Source organism: Xenopus laevis, chromosome 8L (assembly GCF_017654675.1).
Source record: "Xenopus laevis strain J_2021 chromosome 8L, Xenopus_laevis_v10.1, whole genome shotgun sequence".
In the NCBI taxonomy this organism is placed as follows: Eukaryota; Metazoa; Chordata; class Amphibia; order Anura; family Pipidae; genus Xenopus; species Xenopus laevis.
The window spans coordinates 92,997,405-93,025,329 of record NC_054385.1 but is presented as its reverse complement, the minus strand read 5'-3'; the positions used below and the strand labels follow the sequence as shown (position 1 = coordinate 93,025,329).

Here is a 27,925-nt window from a genome sequence, read left to right as displayed (position 1 = left end):
GAAGTTCTGAGAGACTAAGTGAAATAGTAAATTAATCTCAATATATAAAAATAATAAAAGTTGTCTTGGTAACTAGTGCATGGAAACAGGATAAGACGAATGGTAATGCAAAGTTGGAATGGAACAGCTGCTCAGTCGCAATGAAAGGTATATTTCTAAGCAGAAAAAGATGTCCGCAAAATTTACATCTTACCAAGCTTAAACTACTTTAATTCTCCTAGCGGAACCATGGTGTTACCCTGAAAATCAAAATGTTGTGATCCACATGAGGACATGCATTCCACTTATTAGAACCACAGTCATTAGCAGTAAATAAAAAGCTGACTCCCCCTTACCCGTTTCCTCAAGTTACAAGTTAGTGTGAGATTCCTTGAGAAAGAGTTTGCAAAGGCTGTATAGAATTCCAGTACTTTGAGTAAGGCTTCCCGTTTAATGATGTGTAAATCACAATATGTCAGTGCGCGAACATTAGCACAGGCATGTGCAAGTGTGGTTTCTTTCCAGAATACATCTCCAAAGACATCACCCTTTCCTGCAGAAATGAAGAAAAAAAGAGATCTAGATTATAGATAATTGCAATAAAAGTATTTGATCAATTGATTTAAACAGTGACATGGAGAGACTTGTTCAGCCATATGAGTCAAATGTCTAAATATAGTTTTTTCCCATCTGTAGGTCATCTATAAGAGTGCAGAAAGAGAATATAATACCAAAGAGCCATGATTATCCTGTAAAATAAATAGTGAATAATGTACCCCTTGTTGAAAATAATGATATTATAAGTCACTTAGGAGTTCCATGGCCATATAAAAGCACAAGGCAGAAGGCTGAGTACTGTTATAAAGGTCATGTAACTTCAAGGTGACCTTTAATATCTAAATATTTTACAATAAGGGGTACAATATTTATTATAATACACAAGTGAGTCATGTGACAAATTACATCACTAATCACTGATTTTAACTGATGACATTACTAACAAAAGTTTATATAGTGAATAAAGTACCGTTTATAAGGATATAATTTACAAGATATTCATAGCTTTTGTGTATTATAAGGATATAATTTACAGGATATTGATGGTTCTTGTGTATTATATACACATGAATATCCTGTAAATTATATCCTGAAACTTGTGTATTATAATAAAAAACATATCCTGTTGCAAAATATGAGGACATTAGAAGTCATCTCAGAGTTCCATGACCTGTATAAAAACATTTTTTATATGGTCGTGAAACTCCTCGGTAACTTATAATATCCTTATATTTTACAAGAGACTTTATTCACTATATAAACAGTGCTTAGCGATGTCATCAGTTATAATTGAAGCTTAGTGATGTCATTTCTGTCACATGAATCACTGAAACTCATTATAATAAAGAACACACCCCCTGTTGCAAAATACGAGGATATTAAAGTCACCTCGGTGTTTCATGACCTGTATAAAAAACACGAGTCCTTTGGCTTTATATGGTCATAGAATTCCTCAGTAACTTATACTATCCTTATATTTTACAAGAGGGGGTGCTTTATTCACTATATAATACACAAAAGCTATTCACAAAAGTTTATTCACTTTATAATTTACAGTATTATATGCTTATAACTGGAGTACCTTAGCAAATTATTTTCCAGCCCCCAAAATGTCTAGTGGTTGACCAGTTCTAGCAATACTTATTGAGGGGAGCAACATTGGGTCGGCAGCAGTAAGAGTAGAAGATTCACGGATCCGCACACACTCTATGTATCTGTAGTCGGGGAAGTGCCCCTCTTTTTATTGATTTTTCACCTCAACTATTTGACAAAAGTATATGTGGAATTCTGCTGTTATTGGATGCTTCAGGCAGATGTTGCCTGAAAGGTAAAACTGGGATGCACATGAATAATCTAAAAGCCCATAAGAAGAAGCAATAACCGTTTTCCTACCAATAGGTTACTGCTGTCCTAGTGGGGTTTTAGTCTTTTGTTCGCTTTCAAGTATTTCTAATTTATATCGCTATTATTCAACACATATCGAGGGGAAGAACAATCTAAAGGGAAAAAAAGCTGCTTAATGTATAATTTCTATAGTTTATTTAACATTCACAAAACATTTGCACTTTATACACATGATGTTACTGTTTAAAGTGGATCACTCTTCAAGGATGCAATTATATAATTTATTTGCTTTGTGGCTGAAATATTTAGCAGCTTTTCAGCAATTACAATAGAAAGAAGACACCGCACAAGACAGAAATATTAGCACATTATTTTGCAGCTGCAAGAAGGAAATGTATTTGCTGTTGGGGCATTAGTACATTCACAAGAATAATACGCTCAATGTATGTGAAAGACTTCATTTTTATCTGTAAATGATGGTAAGACTTTTAATCTGTGTTTATTCATGTACAGTAAGTGAAAGTAGCAACATCGTGCTGCCATACAGGGCTGATATTCTTAATTATGTTAATATTTTATAATGCTGGTCTATATGGGCAATGTGGTATCAGTAAGTATATAGCCTGCCGTAATGTGATGCATTGTTTTGCTACAACATTTTTATCTCTACCAATTCCCCAAAGATGTCATTGGTAACTACTAGTGACGGGCAAATTTATTGGCAGGCATAGATTAGCGTTGAATTTTCACGTTTCGCGGCCTGTGAATGTTTTTGCAAACTGAAGCAAAAATTTGATGCGCATCAAAATTGGCGCGTGCATAAAAAATGTTGCACATCAAAATTATTCAGATGCCCATTGACTTCAATGTGTTTTGCAAAAATGTTGCTGTTTTGCTAATTTTTCGGTAAAGTGAAATGGAACAGATTCGCCCATCACTAGTTACTACATGTATTTCCAGGTCAGTCTGGACTATTATTGCATTGCCCTATCTTTCTTTTATTTGATCTTTTCAAAACAGGAAATGTAGAACTAGGACCCATAGGGGCCAACAGAAAACCTGACCATAGGGCCAATTATCACAAAGGTTAGATATACATAACAGTAAACTTGACTGATGCTGAATAGGCATATACCTCCATCCATGGTTTCTCTCTACTGTTGTCCCCTCATCTCAGTTGCTTTCCTTTTACTTACTAATTTGTTATACTACTTGCTTGTGTGCATTTCTTCCCTTCCTTTTTATGTCACCACAACTTCTCCCATTCTCTCCATTCATCTATCATCTTTCCTTTTCTTTTTTAATTTATCCCTCCTAACCTGTCCTGTTCTGCTTTTCCATCACTTCTGTCTTTCACCCACATGTCCTGGGTGTCTGTAGCTAGCAACACCCCGCCCAACCCTGGAAATGGGAATTCTGTTTTTACATGGCAGAAATAAAATATTTTTGGTTACAATTTCTGGAAAATATACAAATAATAGTACAGTATAAGAATATTGGTACAAATTAGTACTTTGCTGGATTTTTTACTATGATAACCTAGATGAAACGTCATATGGTATGGAATGAGTTATCTGGAAACCTATTATCCAGAATGCTCCAAATTACAGTAAGGCCATCTCCCATAGGCTCCATTTTAATGAAATAGTTTCTCAGTTGGAATCAAGTAAAAGGACAATTATAGTATGTATAGAAATTTGCAGAAACAAATTATTTTAGAAGTTTGGAAGTTCAGCCTTTGTACAAGGAGTTGAATAACAAATCTTTGAAACATAAAACAAATTATTTAATCCTCTTTTTTCCACGAGTGTAATATAAACATGACTTCAGGCAAGATTTATACTTAAATAAAAAGTATCTAAAAAAAAACAACCTCCTTTTAAGCAATTTTTAGATAGTTACATAGTTAAATCGGGTTAAAAAAAGACAAAGTCCATCAAATTCAACCCCTCCAAATGAAAACCCAGCATCCATACACACACCCCTCCATACTTTCACATACATTATATATACCCATATCTATACTAACTATAGAGTTTAGTACAAAATAGCCTTTGATATTATGTCTGTCCAAAAACTATTAGAAGCTCCAAAACCTCAAAAGAAAGTTTGTCATTTTTGAAATCTCACCAGTGGTCATTAGAAGATACATTAGTAAGCATTTAATTGGCTTTACAGTCTTAATCGACCATTATATTTCAGTTGAATCAGTGATCTCAGCCGGCTCTGAGTCAGGAACCGACAAATAGGATTAAATGCAAAAGAATGTACTGATTTAAAGCAGTTACCTTTAACTATTTCCAATAATCCTTATGGTTTAAATCATGGATATTATTAGCTTCTGTCATATATTTTTTCCACCCCAAAAACCTCAAATTAAAAATAGTGGAGTGAAGTGAGGGCCTGTTCTGCAGGAGGTAGATTGTAATGAAACAAACAGCAGGGAAATATGGGCTGTTAAGTATAACATAAATAATAAAGAAAGCTGTTCCAAATATATAACCAACAGACATTAAGCTAATGAAAGTAGCAGTAGTATTTTTGTGACATTTAAAGTAATCCTTAATGTAGCATATGCCTCACCACAACATTAACAAAATGTGTTTAATTTATAGGCTTTATGCAAATAGCTTGTTTCTCTAAATTATAAGAAAAATAACCTCATTCCAGTTAGTAAAAAAGAAATAGAGTGCCAAGGTAAAATAAAATAAAATCAATAATAAAAAAACCCCAATAATGTCTTGCTGGCCTATGCAGGGCATACTGTATGTAAGGTTTGTGCGCAATTTTGCTTTTAGCATATATGGTTTCTGGAAATTATAATTTAATGCACTGTCCTTCAGGGCATCACTGGACACCAAAAAAAAAGATTCCTAGATCACTACCTTTCCATAGGAATGAATTATACATTAGGCAAAAACCCACTAGTGTTTACATTTTTTTTTTTTTTGCAAGGGGTTACATTACCTCTATATGTTATTGGTCTGTGGTAACCATTTTGCTAGCATAATGCTAATCTCTAAATTAAATTAAGCATAAGATCAAGGAACCATATGAGTCAAGCATTAATTTGTGTCTTCTGCTAGCGCTACTCGACAACTCATCATATAAGTGAGAAGAAACTGCTGTTCTTCAAAGTCTGCAAGTTTCTTACATTTCCCTTAATATAAACAGTAATTACCTAATTATATATTGAATGGAGATATGTGACTTGTAAAACTACTAAGGATCAGGCCACACAGGGCGTTTTGGGGAGATTTGGTCGCCTCGTTTTTGCGGCGACCAATCTCCCCAAACGCCTTACCTGAATATGCGCCGGCTAAAATGTAAAAGCCGACGCTAATTACACGCGGCAGTTTATTTTCCGAAGTCACCCGAAGTTTCCTCGTGAGGCAACTTCGAGCGACTTCGGAAAACGAACTGCTGCGTGTAATTAGTGCCGGCTTTTTCATTTTAGCCGGAGATTGGTCACCGCAAAAATTAAGCGATTAGTCGCCAGTCGACCAAATCTCCCCAAAACACCCTGTGTGTGCTTACTCTAAGGGGCACATTTACTTTGGGTCGAATATCATGGGTTAATTAACCCTCGATATTCGACCACCGAAGTTAAATCCTTCGACTTTGAATATCAAAGTCGAAGGATTTACCACAATTCTTTCGATCAAACAAATTTTCCTTCGATCACAAATTGCTAGGAAAGCCTATGGGGACCTTCCCCATAGGCTAACATTGGTGCTCGGTAGGTTTTAGGTGGTCGACGTTTTTTTTAAAGAGACAGTACTTCGACTAGCGAATGGTCAAATAGTTGAACGATTTTTAGTTCAAATGGTTCGATTCGAAGTCGTAGTCGAAGGTCAAAGTAGCCAATTCGATGGTCGAAGTAGCCAAAAAAACCTTCGAAATGCGAAGTTTTTTTCCTTCTAATCCTTCACTCGAGCTAAGTAAATGTGCCCCTCAATGTGCACTACACAACGAGCCAGATTCAATTCTGTGAGAAAATGTTATTTCAAGGTTTATCATTCGAATACTCATGGAAGAGATTCAATTAGAGGAGAAAAAACGTTTCTCCAAATTCAGTTCCCGTTTTTTCCCCATAGACTTCAATAGAGTTTTTACGTGATAAACTGTGAGATAAGTTTTTCTCAATTGAATTGCATCTCAAATCTTGTGATAAACCTTTTTTTCACTGTATTGAACCTGGCCCATTGTTGTGCTACTCTTTTAGAGGTGTTGAATCTGATAAGAAAGATTAATATTTATCAGTTATGGGTTGGATTAAATATGTCTAAATAAATAAAAGAAACTCCAAAGAGCATGAAGGAAGAATTAATTCACCCAACTTGAACTTTTTCCACCATGGCATGAAGATATTCCAATAGTTACTTTTTTCCCCCACTAGGAAATGTAGCTCATATTATAGGTAACAGCTGAGAGCCATCTTTAGCTCTCATGGTGTTCAAATAGTCCTTATTGCACAGTATAAATTCAATTTAGTTTGATAAAATCAATTGGATATCTATGTTGATTGTTTACACACTTTCGTAATTTTCATAAACATATAAATTGTGAAACTTAGCTACTGTAATAATAAAAGGCCCAACCATAGATTAATTTGTTCTGTTCATGTCTAGAAATACACTTTCTGCCACTCAGATGATTTATGCCATTAAAAATAAATGGGCTCCAACCTCCAAGTATATTTTTCATGTCTTCACATTTATCCAACCTTAGACACTTGTGCATCAAAGAGTAGACATATGTTAAGTGCATTGATTAGATACATTTTCTGTTGACACCTAACACTTGCCTAACACTTTATCTTGTTTCGACATGCTAACAACATCGAATACAAAATAAATTGCTAATAAAATGAAGGATCGGTGGGAAGCCTGCTGAGATGAAGCAAACTTGAAAACACATCATGGGAGCAGATTTATAACTGCTACTTCTTTTTTATAAATAGTTATTAATTATCATAAAATCATGAAATTTAAAATCATGATTTGTATTGATTCTTTAGGTCCTCCAAAACTAAATGGCTCACACTTTTTTTGGGGGGGACTCGTCAAATAAATCTGGTGCTACAGTTGAGCCCTGCCACTGAGCTCTAGCACCCAATAATAAAGAATTGTTAATAAATGCTGAATTCCTGTTTGAACTTTTATAATTCCTCCCCAGCTCTTTAAAGGAGAACCAAACCCCCCATTGTGAGAAGTCCCCACTGGATCTGTCCCTGCCTCCCCCCTGCATTTTCTTATCCCTGTATTGTCCTTTTCATTGAACAATACTGCCCCTTTAAATGGTAACAAATAAATGGGTACATGGGTATTCTCTTACATAACTAGGGGTTTGCCACCTTTTCTGGAAAGGCCATTAATACGACATTACATATCTACTGCATTTCTCACCTAAGTGCCATGACTTGAAAATAAACACTGGATAAGAAAGATGTAGGGAGTCATGTAATAAAAGTCACTAAGTTTGCCCATGGGCAGTAACCCATAGCAACCAATCGTCAGAAAGCATTTACTGGTCACCTGTTTAAAAGTAACCATCTTATTGGTTGCTATGGGTTACTGCTCCTGGGCAAACTTAGTGCCTTTTATTACATTAGGGGGGTAGTATCTAAAAGCACCCTAATATCACCCTAATATTTAATTTAATATGCACTAAATGTGCTGTCCAACTTATTACATGTAGTGGGCCAATTATTTTTAATATATTATGTTCGAAGGCCGTGTTAAATTAAAATTATTATATTATACAGTGAAGTCTGTGAAGCCTTTAAGCAGATAGGGGGCCATAAAATCCTTTGGAAGGCCACACTCCAGTTGAAGCTCTGTACTAAATTAACTGCCCAGTCCTGATTGCGGCCACAACTGCCTTCCACCCACTGGCGCTTACCTCCCTCTTCTCACAGCTGGGCAGGAGGTCAGAGCCACACAAGGCTACAGGTGGGAAGCAGGTCTGGGAAGCCGGGGCCCACTGGGTGTGAATAAGTACCTCCAATAATTTTGTTATTGTTTTTTGTTTTAAACAGCTCGTGAACCTTTACACCATTGGCAAGTAAGGCATAAGAGACCATAGGTCAGGGTACAATAAAAGTATTTAATTTACAGCACCCATGCAATAAAGAATAAAAAAACGAGTGCCCCCATCTAGATGTGTGCATAGTTTTTATTTACTAAGCCCCCACCACAGAGATATATGTAGAAATGGATGTGAACTATACCCAAGCTAAGGGTTGGAGTATTAACAGAATAAACATTCCTTAGTATTTGGTTGGTAAGGTACAAACCCCAAGGTTAAAACCTACTGATACTTGGTGAGGTTTTGAAACACATAGGAAAACTCTAATGCTACATTTATTTATTATTCCCTCAAGAAATAGCTACATACACAAGCAAGTTAGGGAAGATGTCCACAGTTACATAAGTTAGAAAAGCAGTAGCAGGTACATATATGTCCTCCCTTTGTCTGCGTGGATTTCCTCCAGGTACTCCAGTGTCCTTCTACACTCCAACTGGCTTCTGATAAAATTGACCATTGTGAATGTGATAGGAAAAGTAACATCAAAAAGTTTAAAGGAATAAAAATATAATGCAGTGTTGCCCTGCACTGGTAAAACTGGTGTGTTTGCTTCAGAAACACTACTATTGTTTATATAAATAAGCTGCTGTGTAGCAATGGGGGCAGCCATTCAAAATCTGTTATCCACTATTTAACCTGTGCCTTTTTTCAATTTCTGCCATTGCTCCACAGCAGCTTGTTTATATGAACTATAGTTGTGTTTCTGAAGCAAACACACCAGTTTTACCAGTCCAGGGCAACACTATATGATATTTTCATTACTTTAAAACACTTTCATTTTTTGGTGTTACTGTACAGTAAGTTCCACTGGGGCAGGGACTGATTTGAATGATGTATAATCTTAGTAATTCACTGCAGAAATGTGTTGGCGCTATATAAATACCAGGAAATAAATAACTATTATATATTTTACAAAACATGATCTTACCTAGTATTGCCACCACCTCATCATCTTGAATGACTTCCAGAGATCCTGACACCACAAAGCAGAGGGCATCAACACTTTCACCCGCATGGTAGATGAGGTCTCCTGGAGCACAGTGAATTGTTTGAAACTCCACAGCCAACGATCGCAAGCAGCCATCGCTGGCTAAACGAAAAGCTGGGTGCTCATTGAAAACCTTCCTGTTCAGATGCACGCAAATATCAGCTCTCATATCCTTGGGACATATTGCGAGAACCTTCAGAATACAAAAGGGAGACTTGAGTGAGGAATTACTATATACTTTAGCAATGGGAAAATACACATTATAGAAATATCATTGATAGGTGGCAGATAGAGATATAAGTCATAAAGGGGCATGTCAAAACATGATTGCACAGAAAGTTTCTTATCTGGATTGTGTGTGATTTATTAAAATAAACAATTAACATTATGCTTGAGATGGCCATTATAGTCATTGGAAAGGGAATATTCACCATTAGAGCAAATTGAATCTTTTTTTTTGGCTTAAAAATGCATGGAAATGTTTCTTTTCTTTTCAACAAGCACATTTCTTTTCACACTCTGTATTTTTTTTATTCATTTTTAAGATATTGATTTTGACCCTGGTTTCAAATAAACATGTCCCTAATTGTAAGGTACAAGCTATATGGGTCAGATCAAAACAGCTTCTTAAATTGTATGATTTAATTCACAACCAATACACATTTTGGATACAATGCAATTATAAGTTGGTTTATTTGCATTTTCCCCAGTAAACCAAAAATCTGATTTGCTTAAATCATAAAAATAAAATACCTCATTTTAGTATACTAATAACCATAAAATTACATATTTGCTTAATGTTATAATAACAGTATAGCACAGTAAAACCTAGCGGAGTTCTTCTGAACAGACATGTATCATATCTGCCTGATTTTTTTTAATGCACTTGGCATATACTGACCCATATATATCTGCATCATTTGACTAAGAAATTGGAACATACTATCATACTTGATACCATGATTTTCTTTTCCTGGGCTACAACATGGCAGTGGGCACAAGTCCACCCCTCCACGCAAAGGACAGGAAATGACACCTAATAAATAACAGTCCCTGTCCCATACCAGTCTCCTTTTGTTTTCTGGATGATATATACACTCTCCCATGGGCAGGGAAAGTAGCACACTGCCATGTTACAGTCCAGGAAAAGAAAATCTTGGTAAGTATGACAGGATTTTCCGATTTCCTGGTCCTTCACATGGCAGTGGGCACTAACGGGACCTTACCAAACAGTAAGAAACTGACAATTAGTGGGATGCTGAGAAATATTTTATTCCTTGGGAGCCACTGCAGGCAGAAGAATGGACCTCCCAAAATTAGCTCTGTTTGCTGAGTCAACCTTTTAATTTGTAGAATTTAATGAATGTATTCAAAGATGACCAGGCAGCAGCTATCACACGTGTTGAGTGGGCTCTGAGATTTGAAGGGACTGGCGCTGCCAAACTTATAAGCTTCTGTGATACAAGATGAAATCCATCGACCAATAGTAGACTTGGAGGCTTTGTGACCAGCTCTGGATCCTGATGGAATCACAAGAATGTTAGCATCACTCCTGATATCCTTGACCATGTCCAGGAAACATGTCCATTTTCCAAGTGACCCACTTCAAGTTTGTGGACTCCATAGGTTCAAAAGGCTTTTTGGTTAATGCCATAAGCACACAATCCTACAGACCTTAGACTTTATCCTTAGAAGAAATCTCTGGCCAGCCTGAAAAAATCTGATAATTGGGGAGTTTTGAGCCCAAGAAACATTAAACAAAGCCAACAAGGCAGTGAATTGACCTTTTACGGTAGAAGTGCTTAATCCTTTTGTCAGCCTTTCTGCAGGAATTCCACAATGTCTTCAGCCCCAGCTTGATCAACAGACCTATCGAGTCAACACACCAGTTTAAGTATGTTTCCTAGATCTTGTAATATTTATTTAAAGCAGAAGGCTTCCTGACAGCCAGTAATATGTTGAGTCTATTCAGAAAGACCTCAATTCCATATTCAGGCTCTCCGTAGCTAAACTGTCATGGGACTACTGGTACATCCAGCCTTCTGACTTGGGATGTACCAGTGGCCCCTGACACATCAGGTTGGATAAAACTGGAATCCTGACCGGGGGTGCTTCCGCAAGCTTGAACAATTGTAGAAACCAGAATCTCCTGGGCCACCATTTGGCAATTAGCATTACCTTGCCTTGTCTTCCCTCACCTTCCTCAGGCATCTTTGGGCTGCACTTACTGCAGTGCCTTTTGTCCCAAGAGTGGCCCACTTGTGCGCTCCTGACAACATCATTAGTCACAGCAGGGAGAGCCGGCAATGGAGACCAACGTCTTATTGCGCATGTGCCTCCATCCAGGATCAAAGCATTCAGACTTATAGCATTGCAGGCAATGAAAGGTCATAGCTCAGGAGAAGGCAACTGCAAGTAGACACACAGCTAAACGTTGGTCCTTTAGATTCTGCGGGGAGCCCAGTCCGCCAATGAGAGGGATGAGCATTCCTGACAATGACAGGAAACAAAAAAAGGAGACCAGTAGGGGGACTGTAATTTATTATTTGTCATTTCCTGTCCTTCCAATGACAAGGGGTTAACCCATTAGTGCCCACTGCCATGTGAAGGAACAGGAAAAGCAAAGCGCTCCACATCACCACAGACATTCTCCTCTTATAAAACAAGAAAGAAGACTCAGGGATGAAATTAAAAAAACTATAAACCACATATAAAAGGAATAAGCAAGAATACTGCCAAAGTTATGTGAAAAAGAACTCATTAGCAGTAAGTGAAAACAGGAGGATTACATTTTTTGTTATTTGGAAAGCAGCTGTAAATAATATAAATTATTCAGTTGCTAGTAAGCAGAAAAAGGTAACAAAACATTTTGTATACAGTAAATTAAGGATGCTATATATGTCTGCAGAACCTCCTGAGGCAAAATGCATTCACATAATGCAAATATTAAACTAGTTTTTTTTTAACCTTTGAATGATTCCTCGGTCTCTAAAATGTATAAATGAAGTAAGTAACACTGGAGCCACTAGTCTGACAGCAGATTATCATGGGGAACTAAGCCCACACTACACCTCAGTAGACAGTCTTTATTATCCAATCTATATCTACATACAGTATCTCTTAGTTTAAGTGTCGCTCTAGCTTGTCCTTATTCACAGCATCCACTGATGTGTTTACCTTAGGGCACTTTATCTTTACTGAAGCCTCCTGGCTCAGCCTCTCTGTATCATCCACCCTTCTCTATGGAAAGGACACGAAGGAGGTCTAGGCTTGGGATCCACTACCATTTACAGTATTTACTATGGGAAACAACCTGACAACCCTGGGCTAATAGGGGGTTCCCACCAATTCACTAAGTGTGTGGAATGGTGATGGGAGATGCCTATACACCCCCCCCCCCCTAAGAAGTCAGATACCCATCCCACCAACTCACACTGGCTGGTTAATGCGGGAATAAAGCCTATGAATACCAAAATGTTGCTTCCAGCAACTGGCTTGTAGACAGCCACCCAACATGAAACAAGCATGAAGTACTGTAGCATGTTGACAAATCTCATGTGGGTAACAAAGTTGGTCAGTTGAGCGACCAAGATGGACACATCCAAGGACCTTCACTATTGCGGACTACAATAGCTTAATTTACCCTACACCCCAGAAAGAACACCTACATGGAAAACATGGAAAATTAGCTTTTGATTTGATGTTCTAATTGAATCTTCTTTGCTCATTTAATGTGTGCACAAGACCAAATATGACACTGTACACCATACCATCTTAGAGTTTGGAAGCGATATTATACATATACAGTATTTTTACTCTCTGGCAGGGGATCTCCTGGGGAACTAAACCCTTAGTAGAGTACAGCACAGCCCACCCAATAGAAGTGGAGTGGGCTTCTTTGGGGATAATAATGTAGGGTTTGCCTCTCAAAAGGAGACCAGCTGCCAAGTACAAGTATACAGTTATAAACTTTTCCATGGAAAGCCATTGGTAGCCTCCCAAATTTCACCCTCCTCTAAACTCTCAGATAATCCTGTGGATGCCTCATTTATTTGGACACTGTGGTCTTTAGAAACTAACTTTGAAGGAACAGTAGCAGGATCAAGGTTTTGTAGTGTCTCCAAAAAACATTTACATATCTTGTATAACATTTGGCAAGAAACATGTGGTTCTCTTTAACGAACATAAATTTCAAACTGTAGGAAATCTATTGACAACAACTCTGTGGATTAACAACAAGTCAACAGCCTGTCAAGCCCAAGATCTGTGAGTCAGACTTCATATTTACTACAAACACAAAGAGACAGATTACATAACTTATAGGATCCGCACTTCAGTTTTCCTGGCAATTGTGATTTTTCTTTTATCTGGAGACTGAAGAATTTGCCAGACCTTTTCAGAAAAGGTGAAATTCTGTAGCTGATTTTGTACAGCTTACACAGTATGCCCATCTCTCCTATAACTTCCAAAATCAACCTCTTCAGTTTGATGGATCAGTTCTACTATTCAAAAGCTCTTCAGGTAAACTGAAAACAAGATTGCAGTATGGATATACATTCCACTAACCACAGTTACAGTACTAGGCACTTATCATTGCTTCAACTCGTACTGTTTGTGTGTATATACATATATATACTTATATATATATATATATCCAGAAGAAGGCGAGCTGTGAGTGCTCGCCTTCTTCTGGATATTCTACAGCTTTGCTGTTATCACCCAGGCACCAAACACACTCTACACAAGAAGTGTTTCTCTAGCAATATCAGCATCAGCTTATTTTTACAATGTATAATTCAACAAATGGATTTAGCAAATCAAATTATTAGTGGTTTGACACACAACTTCGGGCGACTCGGGACGAAAGCCGAAGCAATCCAAGTGCCATTCGGCCGGCTATTTACATGCTAGCGGGCAGGAAGGCATTTCGGGGAGATTATTCGCCCGAAGAAGAAGCAATTTTTCGCAGGGCGACTAGTCTCCCAAAATAGCAGCGTGTCTCTGCCTGGATATTAATAAGCTGGAAAGAGTGCAGAGACGTGCAACTAAACTCTTTGTGAGGAAACATGATAATGGACAGATAAAGAGCAATCTTTTTTCTCAAACAAAAGACAAAAGAACATGAGGCCACACGTTTAGACATGAGGTACAGATTTTTCATTTGATACAACATCGGTGGCTCTTCATGGTGAGGGCAGTGAGGTTGTGGAATGCCCTGCTGGGTGATGTTGCAGTGGCAAATTCTATTAATTCCCCTTAAAAGTGGTTTGGATGATTTCTTGAATAAGCATAATATCAAGACTATTGTTATTCTACAGTTAGTTTAGTATAGATACAGTATGTGTAGAGCTAGTTGATATATTTTATTGTATTGATAGTTCTATATTTTTACATCTATATATATGCACTGGGGTTATTGGTTGAAGTTGATGTACCTTTGTCTTCTATCAACCCAAATTAACTATGAAACTATGTACAACTAGGGATGTAGCGAACCGCCGAGTATGTGTTCGCGAACGCCGTTCGCGAACACCGGCAAAAAATGCGAACAGTTCGCGAACTTCGAACATCCGAAAATCGTTCGATTCGAACGATCGAAGGATTTTAATCGTTCGATCGAACGATTTTCGTTCGAATCGAACGAAAATCGTTCGATTTTAGCGACCGAATGGTCGAATGGTTGAACGATTTTGACGCGAACGCCTATTGGCGAACGTCGCGCGACGTTCGCGAACTTGCGGCGGACGCGAACAGTCGAAGTTCGCGCGAACTAGTTTGCCGGCGAACAGTTCGCTACATCCCTATGTACAACCAGGGCCGCCATCAGGGGGGCACAGGGGGTACAAGTGTACCGGGCCCTTGACAGCCGCGAAGCCGTGCCGCCTCCTGAAGGTCCGAACAGCCGAAATGCGGAAGTGCTGAAAAGCCGAAGCAGCGAAAAAGACCCAAAGTCACAAAAACAGCAGAAATTTAAATCCTGAAGCGCCGAAAAGACCCGAACCCCCGAAATTGAAGTTTTGAAAAGGCGAAAAGACCCAAAGTCACGAAAGGAGGCGAAGTTGAAGTCCTGAAGCCATGAGTTCAATTCCTCTGAACATCAATGTGTGTTTTTTTAAATTATTTTAATCCCCTGGCCACCAATGTATTATTTTAATATTCTATAGGCCCCTGCCACGAATGTTTTTTTTAAAAAAAATATTGTTTGGGTCCCCAATTTATTTTTAACTTGGAAGGGGGGCCCTAGAACCAATGCTTTTAAAAAAAAAAATAAATAAACTTTTATGGGGGGCCCTGGCACCAATTTTTATACTTATAATTTTTAACTTATAGGGGGGCCGTGGTCCTCAATAGCTTTTTATAACTTGTATGTGGGGGGAGGGTTACCTTTTATAGTGCTAATGTCTGTGTGGTCTTTTAACTGTGATGTGGAGTGGGCGGTCTTGAGGGCCGGGGTGGGGCCATATTCCTGGTTGGTTTTTTTTGTTTGGAACTATGAAGAAATGCTTTACTATAAAGTTAGCAAGTTTTACAATTAATATCTTCGAGCCAACATTTAAAGCTTACAGTATAGCACTGGATAGGTATATAGGGAAGTCAAGCAGCATATATGTTCTGGTGTCTTTAAGATAATAGGAATTGCAATAATAAATAGATGCATAATCTTTCTCCAGTTTCATTACTAGTATTCTATTTTCATGTGAACTGCAATTCCCCTCAGAAAATGCTCCAGAGCATATATAAGATAAATAAAATACACGTTCAAAAGTTTAGCAAGTCGTTTGGAATGACGCCCAGAAAACATAAGGCTCCTGGGTAAATGATTTTAAATCTGACAAATGAATTTAATATGCCCAGTTCCTATAAGACTGGATATATATTGAGGTGCTGGGGAATAGAAAGCCAGTATGTGCCAAATGGACAGGGCATCAAGGTGACTTGACACTGCCATCACTTTAATAACATTAAATGAGTTTTATTCCAGTCAAAGATGCTTAATTAAAAACACACAAAATATTAGGCAGAATGTTGCAAAAAGTATTCAAACCTTTTCTGTATCTTGCAGTGGGAGAGTCTAGCAGAATTGCAATACTTGTTTAATGCGTGATTTGCAAATGACACATCATAAATGCTTTACATTACTATAGACATGTTATTAATCTATATATTACTCCTTCTAATTTGCTCTATCTATGGGAATAATTAATTAGATCAGTGGTCTTTTATGCATGTTAAGATATACCCTGCCCCTCCTGGCAGGGTAGTAGAGCAGCCACCCCCTCTGCTACGCCATACACTTGCAGCAAAATTTGGCAGCGGGGATGAGTGTGAAAAAAGAAACACATTTCCCCCATCTTTAGGCACCTGTGCTCCAATGCCCTATGCACTGGTCTATGGGAGCCTGTATTGAAATATGAGATGATTACAAGTAAAGCCCTTCTAGCTGGAGTTTTTAGAAGTGTTCACAATTCTTCCCAATCTCATAACCAAAGCCCCCTGAGACCCAAGGAATAGTCTGATATTGAGGGTTTATTCTAACAGCCAATTTAATAAGTGCTAAATAACATACATATTGCATAGGTCTATACTGGAAAGCACGGATATACTAACTTGGGGCCAACTAGAGACTTAGCCCACTGAGAAACCTGACTGGCCAGTCAAATTCTGCTGCACTTGGTGGATCCCACAGATTTTGTTTCATTGACTATTCGCTTCCTAGGATTTCCATAATTTTTGGGTTCCTCGCATATAGTAAGCAAAGCTCTCAGTCCTGTAAAATGAAGCCCTGGGCATCTAATTATTTAATAGGAATAAGCAATATATGCATTCATGCAAACTTGCCACATCCATAGGGATGCTCTGAGCTAGTCTGAAGGGAACATTCCACTAGAAGGCTTGAGTATCAAAACTACCTTTCCACTTTATTTATGGAGTAACCCCCTTTACTTTTTTCTCTGCTTTTTTTTCCTAGTGGAAAAAAATAGTAAACTGAAGATGTTTAACCTGTGGCCTTCATGTTCTTGGTGGAGTTGTGTGTAAATGCTGGAAATAGTTATGAGATATTACCCAAATGGGGCATAATATGTACTTTTCTACCAAGGCAGTTTCTTACCCTCTCCAAAACTGACCACTAAAAATGTTTCCAGCAACCACACACAATTTCCATTAATTACCTTTAAATAAGCTATACATCATACATCCAGGTTTGTATGGCTATAAAGAAGCCTTCAATAAACAATGATTTGCCACATGAAGGGAAGATCACCTGGTTAGGAAAAGATTGTAACGCACAAGCAGAAGTGTAATTAAATGAAAAGGCTGGTAAGCATCTGAAGAAAGCAGGGAAAAAGCATGCACTGTAGGAATGAGAGAAATGGTGCCCTGTATATGTTATCTTACGTGGGATACCAAGATGTGCTTCTTGTGCAGATTATGTCCCAGTTAAATAACCCACTAGGCAAATATTACTAATAAACATGCCAGCATAAGCTTTTTAGACTTACACCTACAGCAGCCCAATTATGTCTATGCCTAGCTATATTCACACTCTTGTCTGGCACCCCATGGAACAAATGTAAAGAGCGGTGACACCCGAATGAACCATCAATGCATTAAGTTTGCCAACAAATTTGCCAATCTATATTATGTTACTGTATATGCGTGCATAAAAACACTTCTGAATAAAACCTGTGCAGACAGCACAAAGGCTTCCTAGTGGGTCCAGTAACACAAAAGCTGCAGCTGCTCATAGACAGTATGTTGGTTATCACTGATCAATAGGGAACAAATAGACACTAGTTTGGCCAAAAATGACTCTGTAATCCTCTTTCCTGATTGGGATTACTATAAATACCAAAGACACAGCATTACAGACAAGATTTTGGGTAAGGTCTGATAAACACAGATTTCCATAGCTTGGTCCTTATAGTCCAACAAAATTCCAGTCCCTGCTACAGTATGTAACCTATTCAAGCAACACAAATTGTACATACAACATTCACAGAAATTAATCATGCCTTACTCAATAAAATGTGATGTGATGAATTGCTCAAAAACATTATTCAGTAATTTACACTATTAGAACTTCAAAATTTCTTTGTTCTTTATTCACTATTACTTAAAATGTTATTCCTGACACTATTTTGTAAGACGTCTCATACTGTAACTCTGAGATTTCTTTGATTTGGCTGTAGACACTTGGCCATCTATTCAGCCTAACTCTATGGATGAGCCTCACATCCTCATTTTTAGGGTCACCTAAGAGTTCAATAAATCCAGCCTATTTTCCATGACAAGGGTTGAGTGGAAGGAACTGCTTCAAAGCCATTTGTGCATCAAGGCTATTCATTTTGCCTCTTCATAAGATCATGTCTGAACATCAAGAAGTTTGGAGGTCACCTAAGCTTAGTCTTCAATTAAGTACTAGAGCAGAGGGCATTTCCTAAACTGCTTTGGGCTACATTTTCTATAATATTCACATATAAACTTTTTGCATGTGATGTTTTTATGTTTAACCCTGTTACAGCCAAAATATGTATTAGTCTTTCACTATTCTAGAAATCAGACCTAATACAGCAATACATTTACACCCCAAATCAACAATCACTGACTGGTGCCCTGTGTGTGTAGCATGTAGAGTTATTTATCTCCGTGAATAGATAATCCACTTAATGCCAGGCTACAGTACCCACTCTTAGTGGCTGGAATTGTATTATTGCAGTTATGTTTATGTTGTTTACAGATAAATAATATGTCTCAAATTGTAAAGATTCACCCAACCCCAATGAGTTGTTACAGTCCAACCCTTTGTGTTGTGTGATGTTGACTTAAAGAAGAACTCCAGATAAGTACTCAAATATATAAAGTTCTAATATATAATAATTAGAAATGTTCAGTTTATTTAAAAATGTAATTGAAAGAAGGATTTTATTCTCCTTACATCATAAGTCCTGACTACAGGCAGGGCGGGATTTACATAGCAGGCACCTCTAGGCCCTCTGTCGTTCCATTGCCCCTTTCCACTCCCATTTATTCACTCATATTTTAATCATCGGGACAGGAACAATGGGGATTGGCGCACGGAAGATTTAAAAAAACTATTGTATCGCCTGCTCATTCCCAGTGTTTCTGAACCAATGCGGGTGTGGTTGGGCAGCCTGCTGCCCCCTAAAATCCTGCCGTCCTAGGCCCGGGCCTTGATGGCCTCTCCACAAATCCGGGCCTGACTGCAGGCAATACTGAAATTAAAAGCAAGTGTTAGCTCTCCAACAGCCACAAGACCTTGCACACTTCTGTGATTCTTACAGGTCCGTTAACCACAGAACACACAATGCATTGTGGGAAGTAGAGTATGGGCTGGAAGACAGCTGAGGCTTTCTCCTTTATTTCAATAAGACATGGTTATGACCATCAGTGCCCATACGTATTACCAATTTAATTAAAAATAAGCCTAGTGATTGGAAATTAGATGTATGCTGTTCCCCCAATGTTTGTTATATTCCAAGTTACCAATATCCCTTTCAGGAGTTGGAGCACACAATTCAAAGGGGAAAATGGTGTGTGGAGAAGAAGTGCAGAGGTGGAGGTGGAAGAGAACATTTAATTTATTACAATAAAATACTTTTTAATATAATTGATGAAATATCTAATCACAATACCCCTAAGCAAGGTCTGGTTCCCACAAGCAAAGACCAAATGTAGTACATGTTCTAACAGAACTAACCTGACTAGTCTCCATACCCAAAATTGCTAGAAGTGATACTACATAGACTATATATATATATATATACTCTCTGACATTTATATTATAAGTGATTGAGGTATTTCTGTGGCTGCACTTTGGTGCCTTTGCCAGGTCACGATAATAGACGCCGAACCATTATATACTGAGATGGGGCTTAGCCACCAAACTCCCCTGTTTTAGTAAAACTGCCCTTTTGCTCATCAAGCAACTGTAGAACTGAAACCCTTCACTTACAAATAAAGATGCTATTCTTGAAGGACAGGAGAAATTGAAGAAAAAGGAAAGCTCTATAAATCTCCCTTATTTATTCAAATCCTAAATACCCTAATCTCACCTAAGACGAAGGCTTCTATCTTGCAGACAGTTGCTTTTGAATACTTTGGTACTATAACCTCTTTCACAGCATGTGCCGTTTAACCAAGGAAAACAACTACAGGGAACACATTATAACCTAGGTGGATATCGCTATGTCTTGCCAAGTGCTATATTGTCTGGAGCAACTTTGTCAATACAGACGGTTTCTCGATCGTTTCATAAATCAGATGACTCCAAACCATTAAAATGACTGACAGCCACATTTAATAACGCAAGAGATTTTTCTAAAGTACAGACTTTATTGAATAACAGCCTTGCAAATGTTTTCTGTTTCTAATCCGCTGCATATTGCTCTGATATTGTGGGAAAGAACACTAAGTAAGAAAAGAAAACAATAGCTGAAACTACACAGGCTAATGAGCAGAAATATATGCCATACATTTCTATACAACTTATTTGCTACAAGAACATGAAAAAAATACAAGCCACGAGAGAGACAGAAAATTCTATAGTGGCAAAGCAGTTCTATAACTCTCTGCCAAAAGTTCTCATTATTACTTGCATTATTGCCATCATTATTTTAAGGACAATAAAAGATAAACTTTCAAGTATATACATATTTTCAGTTTTCCCTAATGCAGAGCTAGATTCAGACAGGTCTTTCTTGCTAGCCTTCCATAAACAACAGCTAATGTATGAAGATTTCCTTCCCTTTCTCTGTATCAAGATGGCAGTTTGTACACTACAGTGTCAACCTATATTAACTATATAGAGTATAGGTTGTTTATTTTGCTCCTGATGAAATTTACCCTAGAATGTGTTCGTTGTGTGAATGGGATAGAGAAATAATTAAATGTTAGGTCTACTGGGACAGGGATTGATGAATAATCTCTGCAAAATGCTGTGTAACTTGCTTGCACTTTAAATGTAAGAGGTAATTAATAAATACATAAAGATACAACAATGCACCTATGTAATTTGAATGGGAAGCTTTTAATTTTAAAGGAGAAATAAAGTCTAGAAACAATCCAGCTGTCCTATGGTTCTTCCACCGGTGGTTCACAAATTCTGCTCTACCAAATCATATAATAGACACACCAATATGTCGATTAATAAACTAACAATGGCTTGGGTGATGTCAGTGCTCATCCCCACTCTGTTACTACTCATCTTTTTCACATGACCCATGCTTCATTGCAGGCAGGTGAATTAAATACATTGGCCTGCACATAACTAATTCCATACTGAAGACAAAGGGACTTGCTGGGACAGAGGACATTTGGGCTAAGGGTTTTGATGAAGACAGCTGTTTTTAAGGATTACTGGCAAAGAGCATTGGTAGCAGAGACACCATATGATGCAAATAATGCAACCGAGCATTCATGCAGTGTTAATGTGGCCAAAAATAATATTATTGTCTTGCTACTCTGGATATACAGTATATACCCCATAAAATGAACAAAGGGTGATCCTGAAATTGTCAGTGGGATGTCTTTGCATTATTTATCTCTGGTTCAAGCCAACATTAATTCAAAGGCAGCCTGCCAAGATTGGCATTAAAAGCTTTGAAATGTATCTGCCTGGATGGGTGCCACATTGAACAATAAAGTTTCTATAACCAATGTCAAGAACAACTCATTTTTTTCTTCTTTTTAACAAGAATACAGATAATACAGTCCAGTACAAATTCACTCTGAGTTCGGTTTTTAAGGAGCCAATTGTTATCATGTTAAAGCCATTATGTTTCTGGATAGGGTTTGTTTCAATAGAGAATTAAAAAGGAGCGGAGATGAATAGCAATTAACATCATACACTCATACCTTTTCTGTATCAATGCCCTTGGACATGGACCACGTGGACACAATATAATCCATGACCCTCTCGCTAAGGCCTTTCGGGACCTGATAAAGTTTGAGGAAATCACGCACGTTGTTCAGCACCTCATGATATCGGTTGGTGTTGGCATACATTTGTTGGAATATGGTGGTGACATTTCCAAAAATAGTTGCATAAAGAAGAGCTGAAAGAGAGATAAATTATGGTAAGCATCCTTAGAAAAAAAAAAAGGAACGGAGCCAAGCTATAAATAAGAATGAATTGTATTAACACTCTGCATTACCCTTGGCATTGGTGCCCCCATACTGCCACCATAGCTATGCAATTGCTGGATATACAGTACAGTTCTATGCATTTGCCAGTCCTGCAGCAGGCTGCTGGATATTTAAAAATGTTGCAACTTTTTTTATATATAGGTATTCATGCCCCCCCCCACATAAGCGGTCACTTTAAGCTTGTGCCTTTGAGTGCCTATATAGAAAATATGGCCATGGTGTGAGGTCCACAAAAGCTTACAATGTACAATAAACAAGGGTAAAGGGTAAGTTCATGCCCAAAGAAGAACACTGAAGGGTTCATGGGGCTACATTTTGTCACTTCCAGCAATTTGTTTTGATCAGTCCTTTCAAATTTGAACATAAAGTTAGAAAAAGGTAGGAGATGCCAAAAAAAAAAAAAATTCCAAGAAGCTGAATTCACTATGCTATGGTATGTATTGAAAAGGAAATCAGATGAAGAAACATAATTCACCAAGATTTCCTATTTACATCTCTGCTTTGACATTTAGATTGAGTGGGAAGCACATATCATATGCGACTAAGAGAGGTTATTGTAGCAAAAGACATGATAAATGGTTTTGTTCATAAGGTTTGGCTTCTGGGTAACTTTGGGAGATTTAAGTGCATTTCTCTCTATGAGAGCAGTCCCTGAATGAAAGATTGTAAAGGCTCACCCCTGCTCCTAATTGACCCTTACATTATATGCTTTTGCTTTATTACAAATGGATGGGGTTTTCCCCTACGGTAATGTAACGGAACACAGTGCAAAGCTTTTATTCTGTATTTGAAATACAGCCTCTATCTATCTTATAATGTACAGTAATTGCTTTCATCAAAGAGCAAATAAGGTCTAAAGAAATAAATGGTGTTTGTTTTATAGGAAACAGAATATTGGATTCAGGCGATTATATATCTCTACTTGGAGTAAGGTTCTTAGCAGGGTCCCCCAGGGCTCGGTATTAGGTCCACTTTTATTTAACTTGTTCATTAATGACTATGGGGAGAGTATTGTAAGTAATGTATCAGTGTTTGCAGATGACACAAAATTATGCAGCCCAATAAATCCTTGCAACAGGATCTTGACAAACTGGCAATCTGGGCAGCTAAGTGGCAAATGAGATTCAATGTTGATAAATGTAAAGTCATGCACCTGGGATGTAAGAATATCCAAGCCACTTATACCCTTAATGGGACTGCACTAGGCAAATCCATTATGGAAAAGGACCTTGGAGTCCTTGTAGATGATAAACTTGGCTGTAGCAAGCAATGCCAGTCAGCAGCATCAAGGGCAAATAAAGTCTTGAGCTGTATTAAAAGGGGCATAGAGTCACGGGAGGAGGGGGTCATTCTTCCACTGTATAGAGCACTTGTAAGGCCCCATCTAAAATATGCCGTACAGTTTTTAAACATTTGTGATACAAGCACCTCCCTGTGTCCAATATTTGGTCACACCCTTCTATTGTTATAGGAATATAGGAGGTAATAACACTGCCTCTTGCATTAAACTAGTAATTAATTCTCTCTCTTTAGCTCTTATTAGCAGACCTTAAGCAGGACACAAACTGCCTTTAAAGTAGATTGCAATTTCTTATGGACAGCAAAGGATTCTGTTGAAGGCTGAGCACTGCATAGCTGGGGCGCACAGATGTGAAAGGACAAATTCCATTTGCTGCACCTAATTAATAAGTAGAGGACTGCCATATTTATAGTGTACATGCTGCGAAAAAGTTATCCACCTGTGGCAGAAATCAGGATACGAATTGACCAATTGTTAGATCCCCGAACCACCTCAAAAGAGATATATATGAAATAGGGTAATAACCCTCCCTTCAACCATACCTTCTTGCCTACTATATAATAATATAAAGGGACTATGAGGTTACACTATAATCAGTTAAAACATATTATAGATAATGAAATATTCTGAGGATCAGCATAAAAGCTAAAGGCATTATGGGTGGGAACTGTATTTAATACATCAGCACCCACACAACTGGCTAGTAATTAATAATATTAATGGTATATCTGCCCATGCAAATTGCCACAAGAGTAACTGGATATAAATCACACAACTATAATAGAAGAATAGAAGGAATGTCCTTCTAAGAAATCCATCTGGCCTGGGTACCTTAGTCCAAGACATCATTGGAGGATACCCTCTAGGCATTAAATGAAGTATCTCCCTTAAAGAGATACTGACACCAAAAATTAAACTCCTTTTTACATCTATCATAATATTGCCTATGAAAGCTACGTATAACTTTTCCATAAAGTATTTGCACAATGCTTTTACATTACCTGTCTGATCCCCCATGTTCCTGTATGAGGGGGCTGTCATATTTGTGCAGCAGGAGTCTGTTAGCATTAGAAACTTTAACTGACAGGCTGAGATGGGACAGTCAGGTTGGCAAAATAGTCACGTTTAGGAACTTCAACTAACAATTGCTTACAAAAACAAACCTCTCAGCAAAAAACAATCAACATGACCTATAGGTAACTTTTAATGTACTTTCATATTTTAAAAAGTAGTTTTTTAGTGTCAGTATCACTTTAAAATGACTCTCTCTACTTTATTCATAAGCACTGTCTTTGGTGCATGTATTATGCATGGGACATAGATTAATTTTTAAAGGGATCTCAGTTCAAGCTCAAACTTTATCAGCCATGCTGTCTCCACTGGGCTTTATTTAGTGCAATCTAATTCGTTTAGACCTCCATGGGAAAATGATGGAGTACTATGGGAGATGTAGTGACTGACTGAAGGAATACAGGTATAGGAAAGCAGGAACAAAGAAGAACATAGAAGGGACACAGTTGGGGCAGTTGTTGCCTAAAGGAGAAGAATAGACCAAGAAAAAAAGCATAGTTTTTGCCAGCATCAGGCAAGTGCAACAATCTATTGCAGTCACCACATTGTGTCTTAGTTGACTCTTATGGTAGTTGACTTTCTTACTGTATTTTAATGCAGCAAAATATCACTCATTTGCTAAAACATAACTGCATTGCCACATGAGAATAATAAAATACAGTGTAGTTATGGAATCTGGGAAAACATTATTTAGAAGCTCAGAAATACAGCAACTCTATTTCCACAGTGCCCCTTTTTTATTTGATTTTCCATTTCTCTGTAATAATAAGAGTGTACCTAGTTCTTAACAATATCTAAGCCAACATAAATGCAAATTGGTAGAAAACCAATCCTACTGAGTGTTACTGGTTTAAAGGGCTATTATTACACAAGGCTCGGATCACCATCCTCGAGAAATAAATCAATCCCCCAAATGTTTCGTCCAACCTTAAGGCCATGCTCCACCTTTTGAAAGATCCATTATCTGATAAAACTGGAGGTGCTGAAGATCCCATACTCCTTTTGCAAGCACATGAAGTAGCTAAAACTTTAAATCAGTCCATGTTCTAGTTTTAAACACATTCACATTTTCAAGGAGCAAATAAACCTTTTCAATTAAAGAAAGAAAAGGTTACTGTTATTCCAGGACATGTGTACAAATCTGCTGCCTATGCTTTATGTTACTGTAAAACAGTAGATAAGCCTACTGTACAAGAAAAAAAGGGGTATAAAGAATGTTTGCCTCAGGATATTTGTATGAATCCAATGAAGAGTTGATAAAGACAAATCATTCAATTGAAAAATTTCATTATTTTTCCCAGAAAGAGACAAAGAACTACAGATTTAGAGGAGGAATGAAAACAAAAGGTTCTGTAAATTATCAATTAAATCCTATGAAATGGAACCAAAAATAGAGATACATGGATGGCAAAAACTGCAGACAGAAGGTATGAGGGCCTTTTGGTGTATGATAGATACTTAGAGGTACATAAAGCTTTTCATTAAATACATTTTTGCAGTCCCGCAGTGAATAAAAATGTGATTTGAAAAGGCCTTTTTAACCTCAAGGGATTAAGCAGAGAATGGAAGATTTTGCCACAATATAGTACCAGATCATTTATATAGCACCTTATTGGTAATACCAACACTGGGTTTATTTCGGTCAGGTGGGAGACTGATGGAAACCTGTATTTTTTTATTTAGTTCTTCCATCTTATTTGTTAGTGAATTCATATCATAAACTACAGTATGATTTGCTATACAAACTTAGGAAACATACTAGTGCCTATATAAAATGTATAATTCCCTAATACACATATTAAAATAGTACAGTGCTCATTAAATATGGTTTCCTAGACACAAAATATTTTGGTTAACTCTTGTGTCTGATGGTGGATTTCCAAGATTTGTATCTGGTAGGTAACAGCACAGTTGGGAATCTGCATTCAATGAAGAACCCCACATATGGTTTATTCTTTTTGCAGACATGCATTCTGTAGCACTAACTGCAATGTGTACCAGGTCCAGAAAGCAACAACAGGGGAATAGACAATGGCATGGTCTAGATCAGTAATAACAAACACCTCTTTGGTTTTTATGAGTTAATAGAGAAGAGAAAAGGTCTGGCACATTACAATATACCAGGGGTCCCCAACCTTTGTTAATCATGAGCCACATTCAAATGTAAAAAGAGTTGAGGAGGACCACAAGCATGAAAAAAGTTCCTGGAGATGCCAAATAAGTGCAGTGATTGGCCATTTGGTAGTCCTTATGTGGGCCGACAGCCTACAGGAGGTTCTGTTTGGCAGTACAGCTATTTTTTGGCCAACTAAAACTTGCCTCCAAGCCGGGAAATCAGAATTAAGCACCTGCTTTGAGGCCACTGGGAGCAACATCCAAGGGGTTGGGGAGCCACTGGTTGGGGAACACTGCAATATACCCACCAGTTGAGCATCACCAGTCATACACATGGCTGAAACCCCTTAGATTACTCTGTAGTTTAGCAGCTACAATGTGAAAGCACCATACTAAGAGCAATGGACGAAAGCGTGAAGTGCTTGCCACTTGGAGAATATTGGGTAATTTAGCCTGATTTGTCCGAGATCAAGGAAAAATCTATTATGCATGAGACCGGGATAAACACCACAGATTTCTAAGCTTGATAATGCCTTTGTTCCATGAAGAACTTCCAGTCCATCTACAGTATATAGTCCATCAGGCATTGCAACTTACTCAGAATAAATAGGCAAGTTCATGTAGTAAGAGGTCTTTCGGAGAAATAGGATAACAATATTTTAGTCTAGTTTAGTCTTATACAGCAATGGCTCTGCACTGACTGCAGCACATGGTTACAGCAACGGAACTGGCTCAGATACCTTAATGGAATGTGTGAAATGGAATCAATGAACTGAAAGCCTAAACAGTATTCATTGCTTCCAAAAAAAACTAAGTGGCAATAATGAGTCTGTAATTTAAATGTTATCATGACCATTTATAGTTTTAGCTTGCCATAAAAGAAGCAATATCCCTTTTAGAATATTGACACAGATAACAGAACCATTATGTCAAATTGATTATGCATTATCTGAAGTTTATCTCTGTCTAAAGAAAAGCATCTTTACAAGTCCATCAACAGTTGCACTTCCCAACTCATTACAAATAAATTCACTGAAGTAGTTTAATAGCCCCTTAGTAAGCACAAGCCTCTCTCCTGTGGAATTTCATTTTAATTGAATCTAGCTCTAGAAGCAAAACTAATAATTAGTTCAAGCAACAATCAGACCCATCCAATTGTCCTTTGGAAAAATCTAGGATCTTACAATAAGGCTCTAGTGATTGTTATATATTTTAATAAATGGTCATTGCTAAAATTATGGGGTATATTTATCAAAAGATGAAGTTAGAGATCGCCACAGTAGAGTGAAAGGTGTATTTATGAAATGGTGCGC

At 37.7% G+C, this 27,925-nt stretch overlaps 1 protein-coding gene across 6 annotated transcripts in view; it reads right to left on the bottom strand.

Annotated features, from left to right (window-relative positions):
* kcnh5.L (potassium voltage-gated channel subfamily H member 5 L homeolog) overlaps window positions 1-27,925 on the bottom strand; it is a 218,288-nt gene that overhangs the window by 12,424 nt on the left and 177,939 nt on the right. For all 6 annotated transcript variants that reach the window (XM_018230657.2, XM_018230658.2, XM_018230653.2 and 3 more), the window contains 3 exons: window positions 21,836-22,035; window positions 8,900-9,152; window positions 336-532 (listed from right to left, as the gene is read on the bottom strand). In XM_018230657.2, the coding sequence (XP_018086146.1) occupies window positions 336-532; window positions 8,900-9,152; window positions 21,836-22,035 (650 nt within the window). The remainder of the gene's footprint in view (window positions 1-335; window positions 533-8,899; window positions 9,153-21,835; window positions 22,036-27,925) is intronic.